At 38.7% G+C, this 23,755-nt stretch overlaps 1 protein-coding gene across 1 annotated transcript; it reads left to right on the top strand.

The window, feature by feature from the left end:
• Position 1: 1 nt before the first annotated feature.
• Positions 2–23,720, top strand: LOC110838244 (uncharacterized). Its single transcript, XM_022081274.2, has 9 exons — positions 2–301; positions 484–796; positions 2,189–2,333; positions 10,209–10,307; positions 13,807–14,004; positions 17,305–17,427; positions 17,910–18,213; positions 18,803–18,928; positions 20,290–23,720. The coding sequence occupies exons 2-9, from the start codon at positions 519–521 to the stop codon at positions 21,351–21,353; spliced, it is 2,337 nt and encodes a 778-aa protein (XP_021936966.1). The 5' UTR covers positions 2–301; positions 484–518; the 3' UTR covers positions 21,354–23,720.
• The last annotated feature ends 35 nt before the right edge of the window (positions 23,721–23,755 follow it).

Raw genomic sequence — 23,755 nt, 5'->3', positions numbered from 1 at the left:
TGTGGCATCATCAGAGTACAAATTAAATTCTGGAGTTGTGTGGAATTGAGGAACTGTAGAACGATTTTCTGTGAACCAGTCTTCTACTGCATCGAAATTGAAAGAATTTGTCGAAATCGTCACTAATATGTTGCCAGAATTCACGTCCATTCTTCTGGTTATTTTGCAGTAGGTTTCAGATAAATTGTGTATTTTGGTATCAATGATCTTGAGTCTCGCGCTAAAATTAGAATGCTGGTATACTGCAAAGTCATGTTTGTTATGAAGAGAGATCTTTTATTTTTGGAAATACCTTAAACAGGTGAAGCAAATCTTTGAAATATATTGACACATATATAATTACATTTAATATAAGGTCTCTTTCCGTATAAAGTTTTATTTTCTGTGTAATATTTTACAGTGTAACATAAGCATTATTTAGAGACCTTAGTGGTTAAGTGTAGGCTTCATTGCAATTTGTAATATGCAGTGGGTTAATTGCAGATAATTGCGAGGCTGATGAGTATAGCGTAACGAGAATGAATGTGAATATGTCCCCTGGAAGGAAAATATTAAGCGAAATCAATCATTTGGGAAAATGTGAAGATGGAACAAATCCATTATCTCCTACTGCAAATTTAAAATTACTCACGAAAGTTGCCAGCAGCCTCGAAAGGAATTGTACCACTGATGCTTGTATTAACAAGGAAGATGTTCCCAAAGTGAAGAAGCGATTGTCTTTGGGGTCTGTGCAGCAGCTACCAGATGAACATTTGAAATCGAGGAAAGAGAAATCTCTCAATTTATTATGCAACAGGTACTATATGTATATCTTAATTCTTTCTAAATAAATAGCAATAACAATGTAAGTTAATGTCCTAATGTTATAAATTTATGGTTAATGGGGACTCAGAAGGTTAAGCTTGGTTTAATTTTTTCAGCATACTTGACTTACTTGAGGGACTTCACTATATTCTTCACTTTTACTTTCTCTTTACTGTGTGTTATATAGACACTGATTTAGGTTTATAAGTGTGGTTGGTCTAATGTAATTCATGTCACACTTATCACAATGCTGAGGAAGAATTTTCTCTTAATTTCCAGAAATTATTAAATTTCTGACCCAAAATCATTCACATTTAAGCATCCAGTGACAAGTCAGCCACTGGACTTCTGTATAGTACATTATACCTTTGTATTCCATATCACATAAGTATTTACCAATTGTTTCAGAGGTCCTTGCTGCCTCCATCATCAGAGATGGAGGTAACAAGGACCTCTGAAACATTGGTAAACTTATGCTAGACTACACAGCACTATAACCCAGAAGACAGCCATGTTCCAAAATATGGAGTTTAATAATGGGGGGGTTCCAGAGAATTGTTGACATAGGTGTTAATTAAGTGCTGTCGACTGACTTGATTTATTTCAGTGTTGTGAATACCTGCCAAAAAATTACCTGCTCCAATATATCACACAATTTTTTGGTTTTAAGTATATATGATTTCACACTGTGTGTCATATATCTCTGAGTGTGATTAAAGTCACAGAAAAGGCAGTTTGGAGGCAGGGCATGGCAGTGAAGGCATGGGTTAAAAGCAATGACTATTCACCTGACATGTATCATCTGTTGAAGTCATGGAACACTTTCCTTAGAATATATCGATTCTTCACCTCTGCTGCTGCTGTCACTTTCTATACTTCTTAAATTGATGATTATTATGTCAGTTGTGTCATAACAATTCCTTGCCTCTTCTTCTTTTCCAGCTATTTTACTCGTTCTCACACTGGTTGCCAGCCCTCTTTTGTCATGCTGTGAAACGTTTCGTTAAATAGCCATCTAATATTTTCTGTCTAAGAGGAAATATTTTGTGGTGCAACCCATATCTTTGTTGTAGCCCATATACATACATTCATTGGGATTGAATTGTGTATGATATGATTATAAACATAATGGAGTGTGCCAATTGGTATCCAGGATCACATCAACAGAATATTGTACTTTGAGTTGGGCTTTAAATCTTTTGTAAGGGTGTATAGCATTTGTTTGAGCATATTTGTTTGTTGTTTTTGTCATCTTCCTCAATTTCAGCATGCAACAGCCACATTACACTTTGTATTTTTCATTATATCAGTCTGTACTTTTTATTATATGCATTGTCCCCCATTGCCTTGCTGCAGTGCTGTAATATCATACTGTTGCTTGCAGATTCCTACAGTTGTTCCCTCTGAATCTGTCACCTGGAGATTACATGGTGATTTCACTGGACCAGGCTGCCAACAACCTGGGAACAGAACGCAGGAGGATCTATGATATTGTAAATGTTTTGGAGAGTCTGCAGATGGCTGCAAAGGTAAACACACAGAAACATTTCTTATTCTGTTTTTAAATCCTTCCTCGCGGCATTCTGGCCCCAGCTTACATGATTGAATATAAGAAGTAAGCCCTTTTTGAAAAATATGCATTTCTTCAAAACTGTTTATGATAAAAATGTTAAAAGAGCATCTTTTTGCAAAGTGAACAAAATCCTGGAGACAGGTTAAAAAAAGGTCACAGGTATATGCTTTAACAAATCATCTCAAATATGAACCTGTTATAAATAAAGAAGGTAATATGTAGTTCATTTACTAATGTGGGTGCTGTGTGCTTTCACATTAACATACTGTCCTAAAAGATGTGTTTTAATATGATTCATAAAGCATAGGATAATACACAACCCACCTGCTGCTGTGATGTTTAAGTTTTTTTTTCTTAGAGAGATCTGATTGTTCATAAATTGTCATAATTGTTGTTAAGAGTAGGAAGCATAGAACATGGAGGAAACAGCATTGGTCACAAGTACTGCTTCATCTCTTCTACAGGAGAATTGCTGTAATAAGCAGCATAAAAATGGTGTGTGGACTTCAGTCTTTGTTGTTCTGATATGTGTGCTTGGCTGTCAAGTCAGATGTTCTACTGGTAATGGTATGGACGCTCCTAATGCATTGTTTCTTGTGGGTCCCCACTTTAAATGTCCATTCATTGTTGTACTCATCAGTATCTTGCATGTTTTCTTGGTGTGGATGACGTGTTCTTTGCAGGACCACATTAATAACCTATTGAATGGAATATAAAATAGGCATACAAACAAAACTGTTTACACTGTGAAGGACTCTAATGCCAAATGTGTTTCAAAAATAATAATAAAAGTAACTTTTTAGGCCTCACCATCCATAGACACACAAAAAAATTCCAATTGGGCATCTACAGGAAACCCACATACTCAGACATAGTAATACATAAAACATCTAACCATCCTAATTCTCACAAACAAGCTGCATTCAATTTCCTTGTGAACAGATTGCACAAAATACCATTCTGCAAAGAAGAATTTGATAAAGAAACTAAGCTCATCCTAGAAATAGGATACAACAACGGTTACAACTTTAATGATGTCATAAGATCCTATAACCTAATTAAAACACCTAAACCCCGTATCAGTGTACTCCAACCCACAACAAATGGTAAAATATGGTCCAGTTTCACATTCTTTGATAGTAATATTAGAACACTCACCAAAATATTCAAAAAAACGAATGTCAAAGTAGCCTACAAAGTCAGTAACACCATAAAATTCTTGTACAATTCAAAAAACAAGATAACAAATACAATAAAAGTGGTGTATACCAGTTAAAATGCGGTAGCTGCGAGCAGGTGTATATTGGCCAAACCGGTAGGGATTTCAAAAACAGATTTAAAGAACATGTCCACGACATTAGATTCAACTTAACAAAATCAAAATACGCCCAACACATTCTCGACCACGGACATGAACACGGCTCTATGGAAGACATCATGGACATGTTAAGAATAGCCTCGAAAGGTAAAATGCTTGATATTTTAGAAAAAATATATATACAGTAAAACCTCTCTAACTTGAACACTTGCGGTTCCCCGATAATGTGTCCAACTTACGGAGGTGTCCAGGATAGCGGGAAAGGAGAAAATCATCCTTTCAAATTGTGGTGTAATGACAAAGTGGTAACCAAAATATTCAAAAAAACGAATGTCAAAGTAGCCTACAAAGTCAGTAACACCATAAAATTCTTGTACAATTCAAAAAACAAGATAACAAATACAATAAAAGTGGTGTATACCAGTTAAAATGCGGTAGCTGCGAGCAGGTGTATATTGGCCAAACCGGTAGGGATTTCAAAAACAGATTTAAAGAACATGTCCACGACATTAGATTCAACTTAACAAAATCAAAATACGCCCAACACATTCTCGACCACGGACATGAACACGGCTCTATGGAAGACATCATGGACATGTTAAGAATAGCCTCGAAAGGTAAAATGCTTGATATTTTAGAAAAAATATATATACAGTAAAACCTCTCTAACTTGAACACTTGCGGTTCCCCGATAATGTGTCCAACTTACGGAGGTGTCCAGGATAGCGGGAAAGGAGAAAATCATCCTTTCAAATTGTGGTGTAATGACAAAGTGGTAATTGTAGAGTATTATGGAGCCCTTCCCAAAAAGGAAATTATTGATAAGAAAAATCAAAAGGGTAAATTAAATTTTTACAAATTTTGTTTTCAGTAAATTAAACTTGCATGTATAAGCTCAAAGGGAAGGGCACCAATACTTTACGTTTACCGACAATGTAATCTAGTTACTTACATACACTAACTACTGTAGGCTTGCTCGAATTAAGAATTAATGACAGTAATAATAATCTTTTGAAACCCACTCTCAAGGTTGCACATTACACCCTAGCCTCAATTAAATTTTAAATGTTCAGAATGTATTTTTTTAATTGTACTTACGGCAGTAGCTCAACATATGATGTCACTTATTTCTTGTAAAGTCCGTCACAAGACACTGCTTTTTTGCTTTTATCTTGGAATTTGCCATCCTCTTTTTAATTTTCGCCGCAATCCGAATAAAGTTTCAACCATTCCTTGTTGGTTATGAGCGAAAGCATACCGTTCCAATTTCTGTTAACACTGTTTAACTCAGTTGTAAGCACAGTACTGACAAAGTTAAAACTGTACCAGCAATATGTACTGTAGTCCAGTGAAGGGTTCAACAAAAGAATAACTATACACTTTCACTGCATTCCAATGATGTGTTCAATGTCTCACATCCTCAACCATAAGCTAATCCTCAGGTAGAAGGCATTCATCAGTCAGAAATTCAAAACAACAAAATACTAACTGTAAACGGTTCTCATAAAAGCACTGAAGCTAAGTGCATGCATGCACCTGTCCAACTTACAACAAAAGGGCTGTCCAAGATATAGGGTATTGTGGATATGTAAAATTGTAGGATATTTGCCGGTACCAATTAAAAGTGTCCAATATAGAGGGGTGTCCAACTAGAGGGGTGTGTGTGTGTATATATATAGCAAAAACCATAACGTCATAAACGATCATAACACCCATAATTCCAATAGAATAAAGTACATTTCATATGCAATAGTTGGCCACCCTGATTTCAAAGTTAATATATACCCTACACATTTCAAAACTGACAGTAATGCCTACGCTTAGTTGAAGTTCACAGGCACAGACGACACAACCACAGCTCACCGTAGACCAGCAATAGACATCATACCAGTGGACTAATAGCTAAGTGCCCAATGTAATACACCAACTCCTGTGCAACCAACATCCAGTGAAGTGTTACTAAATATGCTTTTTAAAGAACTTATCTTTATGCTCTGTTAAAAATCATAATCTTTTGATTTATATTATATGAATTAAAGATTTCTGTCTTCTGGGTTATTGCGCTGTGTAGTCTGGTCGATGTTAACCAACGTTTCAGAGGTCATACTGCCTCCGTCATCAGGGCGATGAATATGCCAATAGGAAACCAACCAACCAAAGAAGCTAACTGAGGGCAGAGGCCTGCGCAAGCGCAAGCATCGTCCCTACCTAGGTGAAACCATTCCTGCGCACAAGACGCATTGCTGGAAATGGTAAACGGTCGTAATATAAGAACGGAAATTTTGCTAACGCTAACGGGGTTTCGTCGTGGCGGGAGCCTCGACCATTCAAACTGGGATTTGTTGCTGCTGATGGGAGGTTATCCTGTCAGGCAAGTTGTCGAAGGAATTTGGTTGGTTGGGTCTCTGGGGTATGAACCCAGAGAGGGAGGGGCCGTTTCGGCTGAAGGCCTCTGCGGCATGGGGGGAAGATCACTTCAGCTGATGGCCTCCATGATCGGGGGGAAGGGTGGCGGGCCGTGCCCCTATTAAGTTATACCCTGGCATTCGCCTTACAACTGAGGAAAGCACGGAAAACCTCAGTCAGGGTAGCCGAGTAGTCTAACCACTCGTTGTGCTGACTTGGCCGTCTTTTGGGGATGGCTTCGGCTGGCCTGCTGAACATCAGTCGCCCTCGGTTGCCCTTGGGTGAACTCTGGCAGCCCTCATTCGGCACGAGTGTCTTCCGAGTTGCCGAACTAAGGGGTTCCCCACACCAGCTAACCTCGAGTCAAACCTCTCAGTTAGTGCTCTGATGTGGTCGGCAAAGATATGCCAATAGGGTGTGAGGAGTTGGATTTTATAGGCAGGGACGTGAAAGGTGTAGCCTGCCCCGAGCCAATGGGAGCAGGTATGGGAGTGGACCAATGGTAGCACGTGGGCGAGGGTGGGAGAGGGAGAGAAAGTAGAGAGAGAAAGGTGAGTGTAGTTGTATGGATAAAGGCCCTGAAAGGGGCCGAGTTACTGGTCTGGTTGGTTCTGGCGGCGCACTCTTGCTCGTTCTCGGAGTCCTCGGAGTGTGTGGATCAGAGGCTTCCAGGACCGGCTCAGGTGAAGTCCATCTTCCCTGTTAAAGTTATCAGGATAAAGTTCGATCTCGATGGCTTCCCTGATTAACCGGTCCATGTAGCCGGTTTTTGAGGAGAGGATAGAAGTGTCCTCTAGCTGTATCTTGTGCTCCAAGTTGAAGCGGTGTTCAGCAACCGCAGATTTCTCGGGCTGCCCGAGCCGGATGTGGCGTTCGTGCTCCTTGATCCTGGCCTCAACGGAACGGCCTGTCTGGCCGATGTAGACTTTTCCGCACTCGCAGGGAACTCTGTATACGCCAGGCGTCTTCAGTCCTAGGTCGTCCTTTACCGGCCGGAGAAAACTGGGAATTTTCTTTGGCGGAAGACCAACAGACTTGATGTCGTGCCTGGCCAGCAACCTGCTTATGCGGTTGAAGGTCGTCCCGACGTAGGGCAGGTAGGCAACCGAGGCTGGTTTTTCAGTAGGCGGTGGCAGCCTCGCAGGCGGATTGAGAGCTTTCTGAATCTGACGGTTGCTGTATCCGTTTTTCCTGAAGGTGGTGGTGAGTGCCTCCAGTTCACTCTGTAGGCTGTCGTGGTCGCAAAGGGCTTTAGCCCTGTGTACCAGGGTCGAGAGCACGGCCTGTTTGTTGGACGGGTGGTGATGGGAATTGGAGTTGAGGTAAAGGTCGGTATGGGTTGGTTTCCGGTACACCTTGTGGCCTAATGAGCCGTCAGGTTTCCGGTGAATGTCTATGTCGAGGAATGGGAGATGGCCGTCCTTTTCAGTCTCCATGGTGAACTGGATGCTCTCGTGAATGCTGTTGAGGTGGCTGAGGAACTCCGCGAGCTTGTCAGGGCCGTGGGGCCAGATGACAAACGTGTCGTCTACGTAACGGAACCAGCAGAGGGGCTTGAAAGTCGCCCCGTCCACCGCCATTTCTTCAAAGTTCTCCATGTAGAAATTGGCGATGACAGGTGATAGTGGGGAACCCATAGCCACCCCGTCGGTCTGTTCGTAGAACCGGCCGCCGAACTTGAAATATGAAGAGGTTAGTACCAGGTGGAACAGCCTCAAGACGTCGCCATCGAAGTGCCGTTCCAGGAGACGTAGGGCATCACCAACGGGTACCATGGTGAAGAGGGACACGACATCGAAACTAACCATGATGTCCCCAGGACCCACGCGGAGCGACTTGATAGTATTGATGAATTCGGTGGAGTTCTTCACTATCAAGTCGCCCCGATGACGGAGGCAGTATGACCTCTGAAACGTTGGTTAACATCGACCAGACTACACAGCGCAATAACCCAGAAGACAGAAATCTTCATATTCACCGCTGTGAGAACCTCAAGTCTTACATATATGAATTAACTTATTTTTTGCCACTGATGATGACCTCTTGAGGTAAAAATGCATTTGGCATTAGTGTCCTTCATAGTGTAAACAGTTTTGTTTGTATGCATATTTTATATTCCAATACAATACACTGTATGCAAGGTTTTAAGACTATTGAATGGAGTGTAGATATAATTTAATGTTTCTTGGTACATCTGAGCTGTAGGTAGTGCCATTTTAACATATCTTTGAGTTGTTTTATTTCCTTCAGAAGCAATGAAGTTGCCTTATGAATCAATGCGTTGTTTCTGACCATGGCTAAGGGGTTCAGAATATTGTGTGTATTTTGTATTTTGGTGATAGCATGTGTAGCCCACATAAATAAGAAACTAACCAACTAACTAGATGGCCTATGGAACCTGAAGGTACATCACCAAATTAACCAAAGCCCTCCACCGGACCCTGTCCTGGGCCAACAAAATCCATCAACTCCTATCTTCAATAGATCCAACCTGAGATTATCCTCCCATCTACGTCTAGGTCTCCCAAGAGGTCTCTTCCCCTCAGGCTTCCTGACCAATACCCGGTGAACACCCCATCCATGCATACCACATGACCCGCCCATCTCATTCTTCTTGACTTAATGACCCTGACAAATTTTTAAGCTCATCATTATGCATTAGGCCCAAATATCCTCCTCAACACCCTGTTCTCAAATACCTGTAATCTATGTTTGTCCCTCAGAGTGAGAGACCATGTTTCACATCCATACAAAACAACAGGCAGAATAAAATAAGAAACTAGCAGACATAAATAATTTGTTGCAGAACCTACACACATAAGTTGTGCTGGCCTTTTAGTGTGCCCAGAAGAAAATCCTGGGTCAGGAAAACATGCTGTTCACATTCCATATTTGGGTATATTGGGATAATAAGGGTTAAGATTCTTGCTGAAGGAATGAAAGATACTACACAACAGTGAATTTTTATTAAACAACAAACTATATGAAACATTAAATTGAAACTGTCAGAAACCTTTTGATTGTAAAAACATTTTAGACTATTTGAAAGTGGTTTTCCACATTCCTTCCAGGCAACATTATTTGTATCTCACCTTTCTTCCATTGGACTTAATTAGATTAAAAAAATAAACAATTATCATATTACAGAATTGGAAAGTTGTTGACTACTTAACTGACACCTGAACGTTTGTAAGCACCTGATATCAGCCCCACATCTTGAACCACGTGAATTTATTCATTATCCTCATGGCATATTTCTCTAAGATCCAACTTTATATTATCTTCTTCTACTCCTGAGTCTCCGAATGGTCTCTTATTCTTAGGCATTCCAACCAATATTTTATTTCACTTCCACATGTTTGTTACATGTCTTGTCCATCTCATCCTTGTTTAGCGTATAAAGAAACACATCACAAGTAAATGTGTTTTTCAAATAAAGCAGTATCCAGTACACACCATGAAGGTGCTTATGGGGAATAATGGATTTACAGCTCCTACGCATTCTTGGTGCTAGATTGGGACAAATGGTCAGTGTCAGTCCCTGGCTGCAATTTACTTCTGGGGAAAAGACTGCCAATACCCTTTACTTAGGGGACTGTGTTGGCCCCAGAGCTGTTCTGGACACAGAGTTTAGAAGAAAATTCCTTTGCCCCTGCTGAGAATTGAATCCCAGGTGTCCAGTCTGTAGTCAGTTACTGTAAGGCCTGAGCTACCATGGCTGTCTAATGTGCGTTTATTACTCAACATTTAAGAATGACCAGAAGCTTATAGTAGTTAACAATTAGTTATTAATCAGTACTGATACCATACCTCATTATGCAAAGTACGTTTCATATGCAGACCAGACATCAAGACCTGTGAAGAAAATATACGTAACCTGTCATGACTGTATCCTTAATGAATACAGACTTATATCCTGCAATGTATCTCAGAACACATTTATGCCTTTATGTAAAACTGTGGTTGTTAGTAAATTTGTGAAGAATTACAGATACTAAATTTCATGAGAATCTACTCATTCAATGCAGATTTGTTGCATGTGCAATAAATGAGAGAGGCATGTCATAACTAACAGTTACTGTGTCTAAAAATGGATGATGATTGCAGGTTGCAAAAAAACGCTATATGTGGTATGGGTGTCAACAGTTGCATAATACACTGGCATTATTGAAGGGATTGGCATTGCGGCTTGGACTGCATAACCAGGTATGTTGTCATCCTCTTTCTTGGAAGTTAACATTTGTAGGTCAGGTGTTCAGCATCCACCCTTTAACTTGTAAGAGAGCTTCGTGTTGTGTTTTCTTCTGAACATACGGTGTATTCTTCATGATGTTCTTGGCACTGCTTACTCCTTTAATTATTTAATAGTTGAATAATATAGTGCTCATATTATAGGTATGATGATAAAATATGACATGATTTTACCTTTTTCAGTGAATATCTTGAATCTTAACTAAGCTTAAAATTCACAAATACAGAATGTTAAAAAACCTTTAACTTCTTAAAATAATAATTTCAAGTGTAAAATGGTATATAAGAATGTGTTAAAATTGTTTGTTTTATAATTGGTAAATTGTCGATGCAGTAATAAGGCTATCAGCCTGTGGACCACCATTTGTGCCAGCTTTAATTGCTGTTGGGTGAGATCCTATAGTATCAGGATCGCAGTGTTGCTGTTGTGATGTCTGTTCTTTCTCGGTGTCCTGTGGATGGCTGAGGTATCTTAGTAGTACTGCTAATGTGACTGAAATAGACAGATGTACAGGCAGTTAAGTAACTGGACCTAACTTGGACCAAAGTAGAAGCCACAGATGACAGATGTAAACTCAGGCATTTAGGCCCCCCACATACTGCAAATAGCTTATACCTTTAACATTTAAGGGCAGTCACAACTGAAGGAGGAGGGTATGTGGAGAGTGAGTGGTGGATCATGGATGTAGTAGAATGATGGGTGGACTGGGCAATTAAAGGAAGCAAACTAAGAGAAAGGATGGGGGAACAACAATGAGAAGGACAACTATCAAGGAAAGTCCTTACAAGGACCACAAGTAGACGGAGATGAAGGGATGTGTGCATCATGACCTTGAGGAGAGCCTGCTTATGAGGTTTCCATGACCTACTTAGTGAGAAGATATTCTCCCTGTTCAGCGCTATCATTTCACTGATGATCCAGTCCAGCATCTGGATTTTTTGTCCAGAATACTGGTGTTCTGCAACTGAATGTGATGGTCTAGGTTAGTGGTATTCAACCTGGGGTACGCGAAGACATCTTAAGGGGTACGTGAAATTTAAAAAAATACATAATATTTTATGATAAACACTGAATAATCAGTAACGTAATTTATTTAATTTATTTTAGATGTAGATTATATACTATGTATAACTTGAATTATACACCAACAACTTTGGGGGTACAATGTTGAAGAGAAATTATATCTTGGGGTACGCGAACTAAAAAGGTTGAATACCACTGACCTAGGTTCATGCTGTGTTCAGCCATAGTAGATTTTGATTGTTTCATCATTTCTGTGAGAATAGGGATTGGTCTGCCTGTTTCAGTGATTTTATTCTTAAGAGCAGAAGTGTGTTTTAGTAAGTTCTGTACAACCCAGTCACAAACTCCATCTTCCATGAAAAGTTACAACATAGTACATGTGTACAACAAAGGTTACACAGTTAAAGTCATACAAAATATGATGCAACTGTATAGAAAATGTGTCATAGAAGGAACTAAAGTATGTTAGGTTCAGACATTTGTCATCGTAGGTTGGAAGATTACACAGCCCCTTTGCCTCTCAAGTCTACATTGTATCATGTCTCTTCTGAATGTGCCTGCACTAACACTGGGCTCGTATTAGGCCAGGACTGGTTGGCTAATAACAGGTATGTTCTTTATGGCTAACAGAGACTTGCTGACTGGAGTTGCTGAAGATGCATTTTGTGATCAGTTCTGTATGTCCCAGTGTATAGAGTATCATTGAACCATGATAGTAAGACGGGGATACTGGGAACAACCCGTTCTTCAAGTGCCTGAGCACTGCGGGTCCCAACTTTTTGTTGGCTTGATTTATAGACATTTGGTAGGACTCCTTGGACGAGGGATTGGCCCATCGCAAGGCCTCTGCCTGTACACAGGACAGCACAACACAGAAAAACGCGGACAAACATCCATGACTTGAGTGGGATTCGAATTCACGGTTCCAGTGACCAAGCGGTACAAGGCCCGCGCCTCAGACTGCGCAACTGTGACCCAATATTTTCATTTTCAAAATGTTAGCCATGCTAACATGGCAGCATGGATGCTCTGCTACTGCTAAACATACACGAGTTACATTGTTTTTATAACAAAATTTTACTGTTTTGTGTGATTTAATTTTGAGTTTATTCATGTATTCTTAACAAAAAATGACATTCTCTGGAATTAGATATGACAAATATAATAAATTCTGTGCTTGTCATTTCAGTGGGCTATTCTTTAATAACCTTTAAAGTTGGCATATTTTTATTATTTGACCACTCATTAAATTATGAAGGGTATAAAAAGGTAAGGGCAGTTTGCATGTAAAATCTTGGTAATTTTTTTAGACCACTTTTTTGGATCATGCACACTACATACTGTGCCAAGTCTGGGCATGGCTTGGGGTAGGTATTACATTCAGTGAAGCTTATGTAATCATAATGTAAACATTGAGCAACATGCTGTCATATGATTTTTGTGGTCAGAGGGGGTAAAACCTTCCAAGATTCATAGAGGAATATTAGCAGATTATGGAGGAAAATATTATGCAAAGGAAGGTGTACAAATGGGTGGAATGATTCCAAAGTGGCAGAACAAGTATTGCTGATGAATACTGCCCAAGTCATCTGACCACTTCATGAATGGTAGACAATGTTCAACAAGTTAATCCTTTTGTTCAAGAGGACAGATAGTTTCCTGCCACTAATATAGCCAACAAATCGAACATCAACTGTGGATCTGCATATTCTGTCATCCATGAGTATCATGGATATCAACGAAATTTGTACAAGGTGGGTGTGAACGCAGCTTACAGATGAGTATAAACAGGCTTGCATGGAAAGTGCCTGCATCTTTTGCAGCGATATCATGAAGGAGAGACTTTCCTGCAGTGAATTGTCTCAGGCACTATGAACCTGCAGGCAAACATGAAATCATGAAGTGGAAACATGTCATTGCCCAGGACCAAAAAATTAAAAGGTGTGCCTTTTGCTATCAAAGTAATGTTGACACTGTTTTGGGACTTTAATGAGCTCACCCTTGAGCACTACCAGGTTTGTGAATATATGATGAATGCAGAAGAATGCTGACAAAGTTATATTTTTACATCATGGCAATGCTTGGCATACAGCAGCAGTGACTATTGAAACAATTCAGAAACTAAAATCCAAGAATCTCCATCACCCAGCATACATTCCAGATCGTGCCTCCTCATTACCATATTTTTGGGCTACTCAAAGATACATTATGTAGATGTTGATTTGCAGCTGTTGAAGAGAGGTCAAGGACACAGTGCGTATGTGGCTTCATACATAACTGAAAACATTCTTTGCAGCTGGCATCAGGAAGCTTGTGGATTGAAGTAAGATGTGTGAAGAAGTTGGGGGATTACATCAAAAAATGACAGCTCATTTATTAGCATGTGACTATGTTCACCTGCTTGTATACATTTTTTTTATATGTCTATAGGTACATTCCCTGCAATTGAAGCGGAAGACCAACCTGGGTTGTGTGGTTGCAGGCAGTTGTAATGAGGCAATCACTGACTCCTGGCAGCCTGAATTGGAATGCAGTGATATCATCTTGCAGACACATAGTCTGCTGGACCCATGTGAGCACACCCCACCGCAGCCCAAACTGCGGAATGATGTCTCTGTGGAGAGCTGGGTAAGACTTCAAGGTGGCAGAGGATGTTACATTACTAGACCTGTGTATGGTTGATTGGTTTAGTTTAGTGTCATATGAGTTGTATGATTGTGTCATTTATGTCTTCATTGGGATATTTAACCCTCAGATGCCAACCTTCTTCCCCTTTGGTGATGGTAACCTCATTGCTCTATGTCACTGACATAGTGCATACGGCACTAGCACCTATGATGCATGTTTGATACTGCTTTGATGTCTTTGAAGATGATAGTTTGCCCTTCCTATCGATACATAGGTCTTTATCAGTTTTGCTTCATTTTGCAGTAATCTTAACATGGGAAGAAAAATGTAATCACTTCAATTTGTCTGAGCATGGCAATTCTAATTTCCTTAATAGTTTTGAGAGACATCCTTAAACCTAGATAAAGTTTTGTGCTTCTGTTTTGTACATAGTATCATATAGTGGGAATTCTGTATGCATCTATTAGTTTTTCATTATTTTGTTTTGAAGCACTTATATCTTATTTGGTACTGCCATTATGTGTGAATTTATAATAGTATGAAGACTCTATGATGGTGTATTGGATGCTGAAACTATGTTCCTTTGAATGCTGTATGAATGGCTGCATTGAATAGAAGTCTGAATATTCTGTACTCCTGTCCAATTCATTTGAGTGACAACAAAATTTATGATTTTTGTACAGTTCTGATGACAGTCTCATTGATGATTCATGTGCCAGTGATAGTGATGATAGTTATGTAGACAATTGTGCTGTTTCTGATATACTCAGTGCTGTAAAAACAGATGAATAACTACAAAATCAAGGCATATATCAAGATAATGATTTGAAGAGTATGTGGAAGGCATTTGTCATGGCCTGTTTTAAAGTATTTACCTAACATGTGTTTGGTAGGGCTGAGGAAAATCACAAAAGCAACATAATATGAATGACCCTTTTCTGGGTCAAGATTTGAGTTCAGGTCCTTCTGATGTTAGGCAGTGGTGCTCACCACTGAAAAATGGTCTCAGCCTATAGCATATTTTGGAACAATATCTTTTAATTCATGGTTTTTACCATTACAGTTTTGGAAGTAACATTCTGTGAGACATAAGAAGTCTGTAGTCTGTGATGGACACATTGGTTTGAAACATGTTGTTCAAGTGAACAGAATGTGAAAAGTGATATACAGAAATCAAAGAGACATAAGAAGCTGATGAATTCAAAACAAGTTGTTGTGTTGTCAGTGAAAGATGGCAATCTAGTTAATTGGCTTTGTTACATATTCAGTAATGAACAGGACTAGAAAGGTGTAAACCATACTGAAAACACTTTTTACATGTGTTCTTTGCATTTTTGTATTCTGAATGCTCCTGACATAAAAAATATACCCTATAATGCACATATTATACTGTGTAACATTACCATAAGTATTGTCCATATAAGCATAGCATTAGCTTGCATACAGTGTGAAAATAAATGTATGTTTTTAACATTAGATGTAATCACAAACTGTGCCATTGCAATCCCAAAAATGCATGAACATACATTTTAAATGTAAGATGTCAGGTTCTCATGGCAACATGCATGAAGACTGCTGTCTTCTGGCATCCTATGCCATGTAGTCTGGTAGATAATTGTAGATGCAGGGCCTGATGGTGGAAGTAGTAAGCACCACTTAAGCATCAGTCAATATCTACCAGACTACATTAAATAAACAGCTTTAAGTGCCAACTTTTCAAATCATGTGTTTGTAATGTTTTCTTCAGGTAATATAAATCTACAACATAACACAGTGTGAGTAACTCAATTCTAAAATTTTGTGATGATGGTGCATTGTTGAAGTAAACTGTTTTCTGAATATTATCTATTGTCCAAATACTAAATAAAATCAATAAAAGCCATGACATTTCAGAAATGGGAGTATATCTCCGAAACATCATGATTTTTATTGATTTTATTTAGTATTTGGACAATAGATAATATTCAGAAAAGAGTTTACTTCAACAGTGTGAGTAGCTCTGTGGTATCATATTGGATTCGTATGCAGTCGATCATGGGATCTAGTCTTGGTCAAGTCAGATTGTTTCATGCAGCAACTATGTTGTTTTGCAATGTATAAAGAATTACTATACCAGAGTTGTGTGTTTGTTCAAAGTCTTTTACCATTTATCATTGTTTGAACATATATTAAGTAATGCTACGTCACTATAATCTCACGTGTTCATCCATCTGCCATGTTGCTATTGCTGATTGCTGGAAATAAAAGAGTATGAGTTTAGGGTAGCCTCCATTGGTATAACATCCATACCAAATTTCATATAAACCTGTCTATCAGTTCTTGCATTAATCATGTTCAAAGGACCAGTTTAATAAGCGTTCATTTCTTGCACACATAACGCACAATAACAGCTTGTTGGTGTAGTAGTGTCACACTAAACTTGTGTTCTGCATGTACATTGTTTTAAGATTTGGCTGGGTTATGGGCTATTGTGACGGTTTTTTTCCTTCTTTTCCCCCCCTGCAGTTTTGATCATTCTCTCCTTGCAAATTCTTGGGTAATGCTTTGATATAAGCTGCAGTCATTTCCTTCCACTTCATTACTTACCCATCATTAATGACTATCTTCCCACCTCATTCAGAACTGTTACATGTCATTAAAAAGTCAATAATGCAACATAAACGTAGAGTGTTTGTGCAGATACCTAGGTTGCCTCATGCTGCATTGGCTTTACCTGAAAGTCTGCCATACAGGACAACTTGTGCAGTGGTTAGCATTCTTCTTATATATTGTGAAATTAATCAGTATAGCTTTTTAGCTAAAGATATAATACATGTCAGGGTGTTGGGGAGTAGATTGGTTGCTGTGGCAGACATTTTACATTTGTGAACAGTTCCTAGATTGAGTGTAAAAGCTGGTGCCACCTCAGGGTGTCTAAATTGATCCAGGTTCCCAGTAAATTGTTTTTTACAACAATTAGTTATTTCTTAATAATTATAGAGCATTAATATATGGAATGTGCCATCACAGTGGCCATGTGGTCTGAGGCGTGGGCCTTGTGCCACTTGGTCACTGGGACCGTGGGTTCGAATCACGCTCGAGGCATGGATCTTTGTCCGCATCTTTCTGTGTTCTGCTGTCCTGTGTACAGATAGAGGCCTTGCAATGGGCTGATCACTCATCCAAGGAGTCCTACCAACTGTGTAATAGATCAAAGCCAATGAAAAGTTGGACTCGCAGATGCTGAAGGCACTGAAGAATGGGTCACCTAAGTATCCTAAGTAAGTAATATATGGAATGAGAGTATCTTTCATGTTGCAGGATTCAACTGAGATGGGTGAGAGTTCTCAGACAGATACCACACTTTTCCTGGACAGTTGTGCGGAGCGTTCACTGGGTGTCTTGAGCCAAAGATTTATCATGCTGTTCCTCATCTCTAGCAAGGCAAGTCAGATTTGCTGCATGAGGTCAGTCAGTCAAAGCCTGAGGTGAAGCTTTCTCTGCATGAAACCTTTTCTCTTTTCTCCAAAACTTGTCCTTGAGCCGTGCATCTAGTGTCAGAAGTGAACCACCTTTATTTGATCACACATTAACTTAACATAATAGGTAATAAATTGATGGAACTATGAAGGCAGTAGTTTGGTTCATTTTTAGATGCAAAGCTAATAAAAAGTAATTACATGACAGACTTTGTAATCATCTAACTAATTAGGTGAGTGACTTCCAAACATTTTACTGTAACCTATGAGAAACTCCATGCGAGATACAGGTAATTATGCTGTGAACACAGATAGACTTTTAATATGGTTCAGAAACCTTATATGATAGAGTAAGTAGGGTAGTGAGAAACGTGAACATGGAAGGTTTTATTCAGTGGCAATTAATGAAACCCTTGCAGAGGATAAGTATATTTGTTTCTTTTGCAGTCAGATTTGGTGAATCTTGATTTTGCAACATCAGTTCTACTTAGTAAAAACATGGTGGATAAGAACATAGAAGAAACTGATGTATTGCCATGCTGCCAGCATGCCAATCCTAGTGGACAGTCAGCATCAGGTGGGACCAAAGCTGTGCGGCTTAAGACCAAAGTGAGACGGCTGTACGACATTGCCAACATCTTCACATCAGTTGGCTTGATTTGTAAGGTGCCAGGTGTTGAAAGTAATGTCCGCAAGCCAGCATTTAAATACATTGGACCACAGGTAGAGGCAGCAGTGTTCTCTGACCAAGGTGAGAGCAGTGTCATACTTTGTTTTGTTAATTTATAAGTGTTCACCCTATAACTGTTGTAGAAATGTAGTGGTCAGCACTCATGCTATGTATTCATTTTTATTTCTCAGTTCAGAATCTTGTCATAGTTTTATTTAGTTCTTCCAGGCAGATGCTGAGAATACTACCTTAAAATACACCTCAACCACATTCTTACTAATTTATCATTTACAGTTGCCCTTCCATTTAGTGACGTCTAGTTTTTACACAGTTGAGAAAACATTATTAAATAAACTAAGAATAAACCAAGAGACTGAAGATTACATCAGAATATCAAGCAATTGTTGGTAGGATTTGAGGTTTTCATGGCAGTGAGTTATGGGTTCTTGCTCCATGTCTGGTAGAAATTTACCAATGTTTCAAAGGTCCTTGCTGTATTCATCACTCATTGCCGTGAAGATGGAGGTAGCAAGGACCTCTGAAGCATCAGTAAATTTCTACCAGACTGCACAGTACAACAACCCAGAAGACAGCAATTTTCAAACAATTGTTGCTTACAAGTTTACTGCCATCTATTGGATGATTATCTTAGCTTGTGTTATTGCTTCAGATATTCAACAGTTTCAAGCAACTCGGCACTCCCTGCTGGGCAACGCCTCATACCTGAGGCTGCAGAAGCCGTTGCTGAGTTTTAAAGCCAGCATCAAACACCACAAGAGAAAACAATGTGACTCAGGTGTGATCATGTGTCATAATTGAGTAAGAACAGTGGAGGTGGTGCATACTTTGGGATGCATATTATCCGTATCAGAGATCTATGGGACTGCTGTTAAATGTGTGATTAATTTTTTCACTGATAGTGTCAGAAGTTTTGATGTAAAAGAAATACCAGATAGCCATAGCTATGAGTATTTGATCATCTTCAAATAGTATATTGATGTTCTGCTCTTTGGTAGACTTACATAATGAATCAGTCTTTGTTCCTGTGATTTTGTTTATGAAGAAATTGTGACAGCAACCTTGACTCAGATACCTGTTAATTGCTTCAACTTTTGCACTTGCTTACATCTATTTTTATTCAGATAGTTTCCACGCATCAGTATTTGGACAGAGATTCTCAGAAAAGAAATTCAATAACATTTTTTTACCTCCAACTTTTAGTGACACATTTTTGAGTAAATAGATACAGATATAAGTAACTAATCATGTAATTTGTGCCTTTGCATGTGACCTACCTTGTGATTTACATACTAGTTCATAGTAAAGGCTTCTGAAATAATGGACAAGTGTTACACAATGGAGATTGCTGTGTTCTCTTTGTTATTGAAGTAATTTATTTTATTTTTTAATCTTGACTTTTTCAAACTTCAAAGACAACATAATGATGTACAAAAGGTTATATCTTTATCAACATAACATCCATTAGACTTCAGGATCTCACGGAGGCAAGTGCGATGATTACCATTTTCTTGAATGTTGCACCATGTAGTCTGATAGAAAGTGATCGAAGGTTTGGAGGTGCTTGCTTCTCAGATGTTTGTTAATTTCTATCAGACTGTATGGCACAGCATCTCAACATACCCTTTGTCAATCATAGTAAGTTTGACAATTGAAGGGTGGTGAAGTAGGAGGAGCTATCTTAAAAAATAACTTTGTTGTCTTTGGGGCTCCTGGAAAGATTTTGTGTGTTGTTTTCATAACAGGCAAGTTAGTTCCTATCATTTTATTATGACTCATGTTAAATTAGCAATAATAAGTAGTAGTTTGAAAGTGTGTAACATGTGACATATAGTATGGGGAAAAGAATGGAAAATTATGCTTTGTTCACATATTACTTATCATTTATCACTATTATGCAGTCATAACATTCCTAACCTCAACAAATGTGCAAAATTTACACTTTATGAAAAGTAAAATTAACGTATTTTATGCACCACATTTTTAGAAATAAATTTTTGGCCCAAAAGTTTGTAAATTATACAACTGAAAATGGTGATACCATTACTGCATTTAATTTTCTGCTTCTCAGGAAATATAAATCTCGTGATGTATTGTTATGAAATGGAAATTGTGCAATATTATACTTCCTTGTCACAGGAAGTTGTGAAATGTTTACTCACATTAGAAGTGAGTGTCGGTCGGGACCGAGCAAGAGAAAGGCTTACCATCTTGCTGAAGATGACGGCTCCCTCAGTGACATCTTCCATGTGGCAGAGATAGAACTGAAACGCCTGGAGTCCCTGGAGATGTCAGGCTCTCAGAAGTCAGTGAGAAAGAAGCTGTTCTCAAGGCACCATTCAGAATCATGTATTGTCAGGACAGGTCACCATCCACAGCCAGAACAAGGTATCAGTAATAAAAAATTTGATATCAGTGTGAATGAAGAGTGTTTTGATAGTCTTACGAATGGGGAGTCAGACACTTTTGAAGAAACCATAAAAGCAGAGAAAGTGGCAGGATTACTTCAAAATGTGCCATGCTCAAGGAACGAAATGAAGATGACACGGAAGCTTGTGAAAGTGGGACCACTGAGTATGCAACTCCTTACTAAAGAAAGAAAACAAACTGTGCCGTCCTCAAGAGACAAGGATTGTTCAGTTGTTTACGATGTGAATAGAGCCTCAAATGCTGTTGCAGAGGTGAATCCAGTTACACAAAGCATCCAGTCACCTTCAGTTTCAAACAAGATTGATTTAACAATTTACAATGAAGCTCCATTCATTGATAGCAATATGTCTAAACTGTTCAATTTGAAACTGTTACCGCAGAGTATACAGTCTTCTTCACATTTGAAGGATACTGATGGTGTTCTGAATAGTGTGAGTGAAGCTTCATCAACAAATGTAGGGAACATCATTCCAGAAAAGAAAGGGACTACAGCAATTGAGTTTAAGCTTCCGGTGTTGGCCCAGTGCCATACTGTATCAAGTGACCACGCTAAAATTGTGATGGCCAATAGAGTTGGTAGCGATATATTTGTACCATTACCACCTGTTGTTCCAAAGCCAGTTGGTGTTCCCCCAGGTTCTGTTCAGCAAACTGGTACCAGTAGCAGTGCTGCTGGCATGACACCTGTTGGTAAACTTTACCAGGCCATTCAGGTTGGGAGTGTGGTACAGCTAGTCCCATTGTGCAATAATTCTGTATCACTAATCAATTAGTTATGCTAGACTCAGACATTTGATATGACTACGCTTCAAGTTATGATAGGAATTTAAGTGATTACGGTTGTCATGTAAATGATGGGCATCTACAGCATACAGCCATGCTCATTTTGTATTTTGTGTGACAAAATATGTTACTGAGTGAACAAATGAATTTAAACTGTTTGGGTAATGTACATTGAACATACAACACTGATGCCTTTTACCTGTAACAAAACTTGGGGATGTAAAAATCATACAACACATTTACAAATTAACATAAAATCTTAAGTTAATGTAGGTTTGTTTAGACATGAAGCTTTGTGGGGGGGAGTCATGTCACTCACACAACAGAATGTGGGAGACCTTTCAAAATGTAGTACAGTTTGGTCCATTCATAATCTAATTTTCTAGATCCAGTGGTTCTGAAGTTCTTTCTTATGCTGCACCTCCAGATGCTCAAGGAACCTTCCACCACATATTCGTTCTTTTAAATTAAGATTTATATTATCTTGCCCATTCATTTTAACCCAAACACTTAGCAACCAATGTGCTGTGGTACTGTAATCAGTAAACAAATTAGCATGTAGGTGTTGTTATAATTCTAGTAAATTTGTAGCAATTTGAAATGCATTTGACTGTGGACTTGAACTGCTATCCACATCTGAAACCTGAGATATATGTTTTCTGCAAGGTGTGGCCAAGACTTCCACTCTGGCCATTACGAGCTACCCTTAACAGTTACTCATGCACCAAGTAGTTTTCCCATGATTATACAAATGTATTACTTGGAGCAACGAAGTGCTGTGCCACAGATATGAAGTTTAAGATAAATAATATTTTAAGTTTTAAAGAAGTTTGTTATTCACATTGCAAGTATGAACCAACGGATGTTTTGGTGTTTAACTTTTAAATATTTATTTGGACAGGTTACTTATTATCAAAGTTGCATCAAGTCCTGCAGTATTTGTCATGATAGTATTGTTATTCTTCCTTGAGTCATTTCCACACTTGTAGATTGACTTAGCATACAAGTCTTCAGCTGTCTGTGTGCCCATTTTTTGCATTTCATATACCCTCCTCCAATCTCCTCCTCTCCTCTCATCTCATCTCCACATCCCTCTCAACTTGGTCCATCTATCAAATGCAGGGTGTGCCCTTCGGTTGTCTTCCATTTATCTTTATTTGTAATAATCTTCATTCTCTTAAATGTCCAAACCACTTCATTCTAAACTATTTTAACTAAACAAGATACAGGGGGAAAAAGAAAGAACTAGAGCTTTGAGATTTTGGGTTTCTCATGGCAGTGAAGTTGATGTTCTGGGTCTGGTTACAATGTGGACTTGTAGGTAGATACCAGAATTTTGTAGAAACATACTGTTTCCATCATCAGCTTTGAAGTTGTATCTAAACTGTGAAAGAACCATCAAAAAGGCTACAGTGAACCTGAATATGCATTTTCAAGGAATAATGCCTCAGTAGTATGCTCTTTTTAAATGTCCACACACAGTTACCTGGATGGAATTAAATGTCTAGTTGTTTATCTTCAGGGGTGAAGATGGAAAAGTATGTTTTTTTCCAAAACATTGTTGTCTACCTACAAGTCTACACAGTATTACTACCCAGAACAACAAGATCAACATCTTCACTGCCATGAGAACCCAGAATTTCAAATGTCTAGTTTTATTGTTCTGTACCTTGTTTAGTTACATCATATTTCAATAACTGATTGTGAGGATTTAAGAACACATTACTTACTATTTTAAAACCATTATTTTTGTGCATTTTACTGTTTTAAAATTGAAGATGAAATTGAGCAATAATAATTGTGAAAATTTTCCTAATACCCAGGTTATATGCAACAGGAAATGTGTTTCAGCTGTGAAGTATTTAAACTTGTAACACAGTATGACACATTAGTATACTGTTTAGAATTTATGGAATGTTTACAGTGTGTTATCTTTACTAGGCCTCCCACTCTTAGTGCATACAACACTTCTTTGTGTTATGGGTTGGCATCATATTTTGAAGCAACAGACCTATAGTCATCTGTGCAACAGCCCTTTCACACCTCACAGCATCCAGTCTCAGAGTCGTATCACTGAAAGGAGTTGAATGTTTGAATTCAAGTGATAGATGCAAACTAATCCTTAGAATGGCAGACTGTTCATGTTGAAAGACTTGGCTTCCTGTGCCTGAAATTACTAATGAAAAGCATACATAATACCTCAGTGAGGATAGCTGGCCCCCAGGCTGAGTTTCTGAACTTGAAATCTCATGTAAGACTTGAGGTTCTCACAGCGGTGAATATGAAGATTTCTGTCTTCTGGGTTATTGCGCTGTGTAGTCTGGTCGATGTTAACCAACGTTTCAGATGTCATACTGCCTCCGTCATCAGGCCCTGATGACGGAGGCAGTAT

This window comes from Zootermopsis nevadensis, unplaced genomic scaffold (assembly GCF_977971745.1).
Source record: "Zootermopsis nevadensis isolate Lab colony 2312 unplaced genomic scaffold, Znev_1.0 Znev_ptg000028l, whole genome shotgun sequence".
Taxonomy (NCBI): domain Eukaryota; kingdom Metazoa; phylum Arthropoda; class Insecta; order Blattodea; family Termopsidae; genus Zootermopsis; species Zootermopsis nevadensis.
This window is presented reverse-complemented; position numbering and strand designations above follow the sequence as displayed.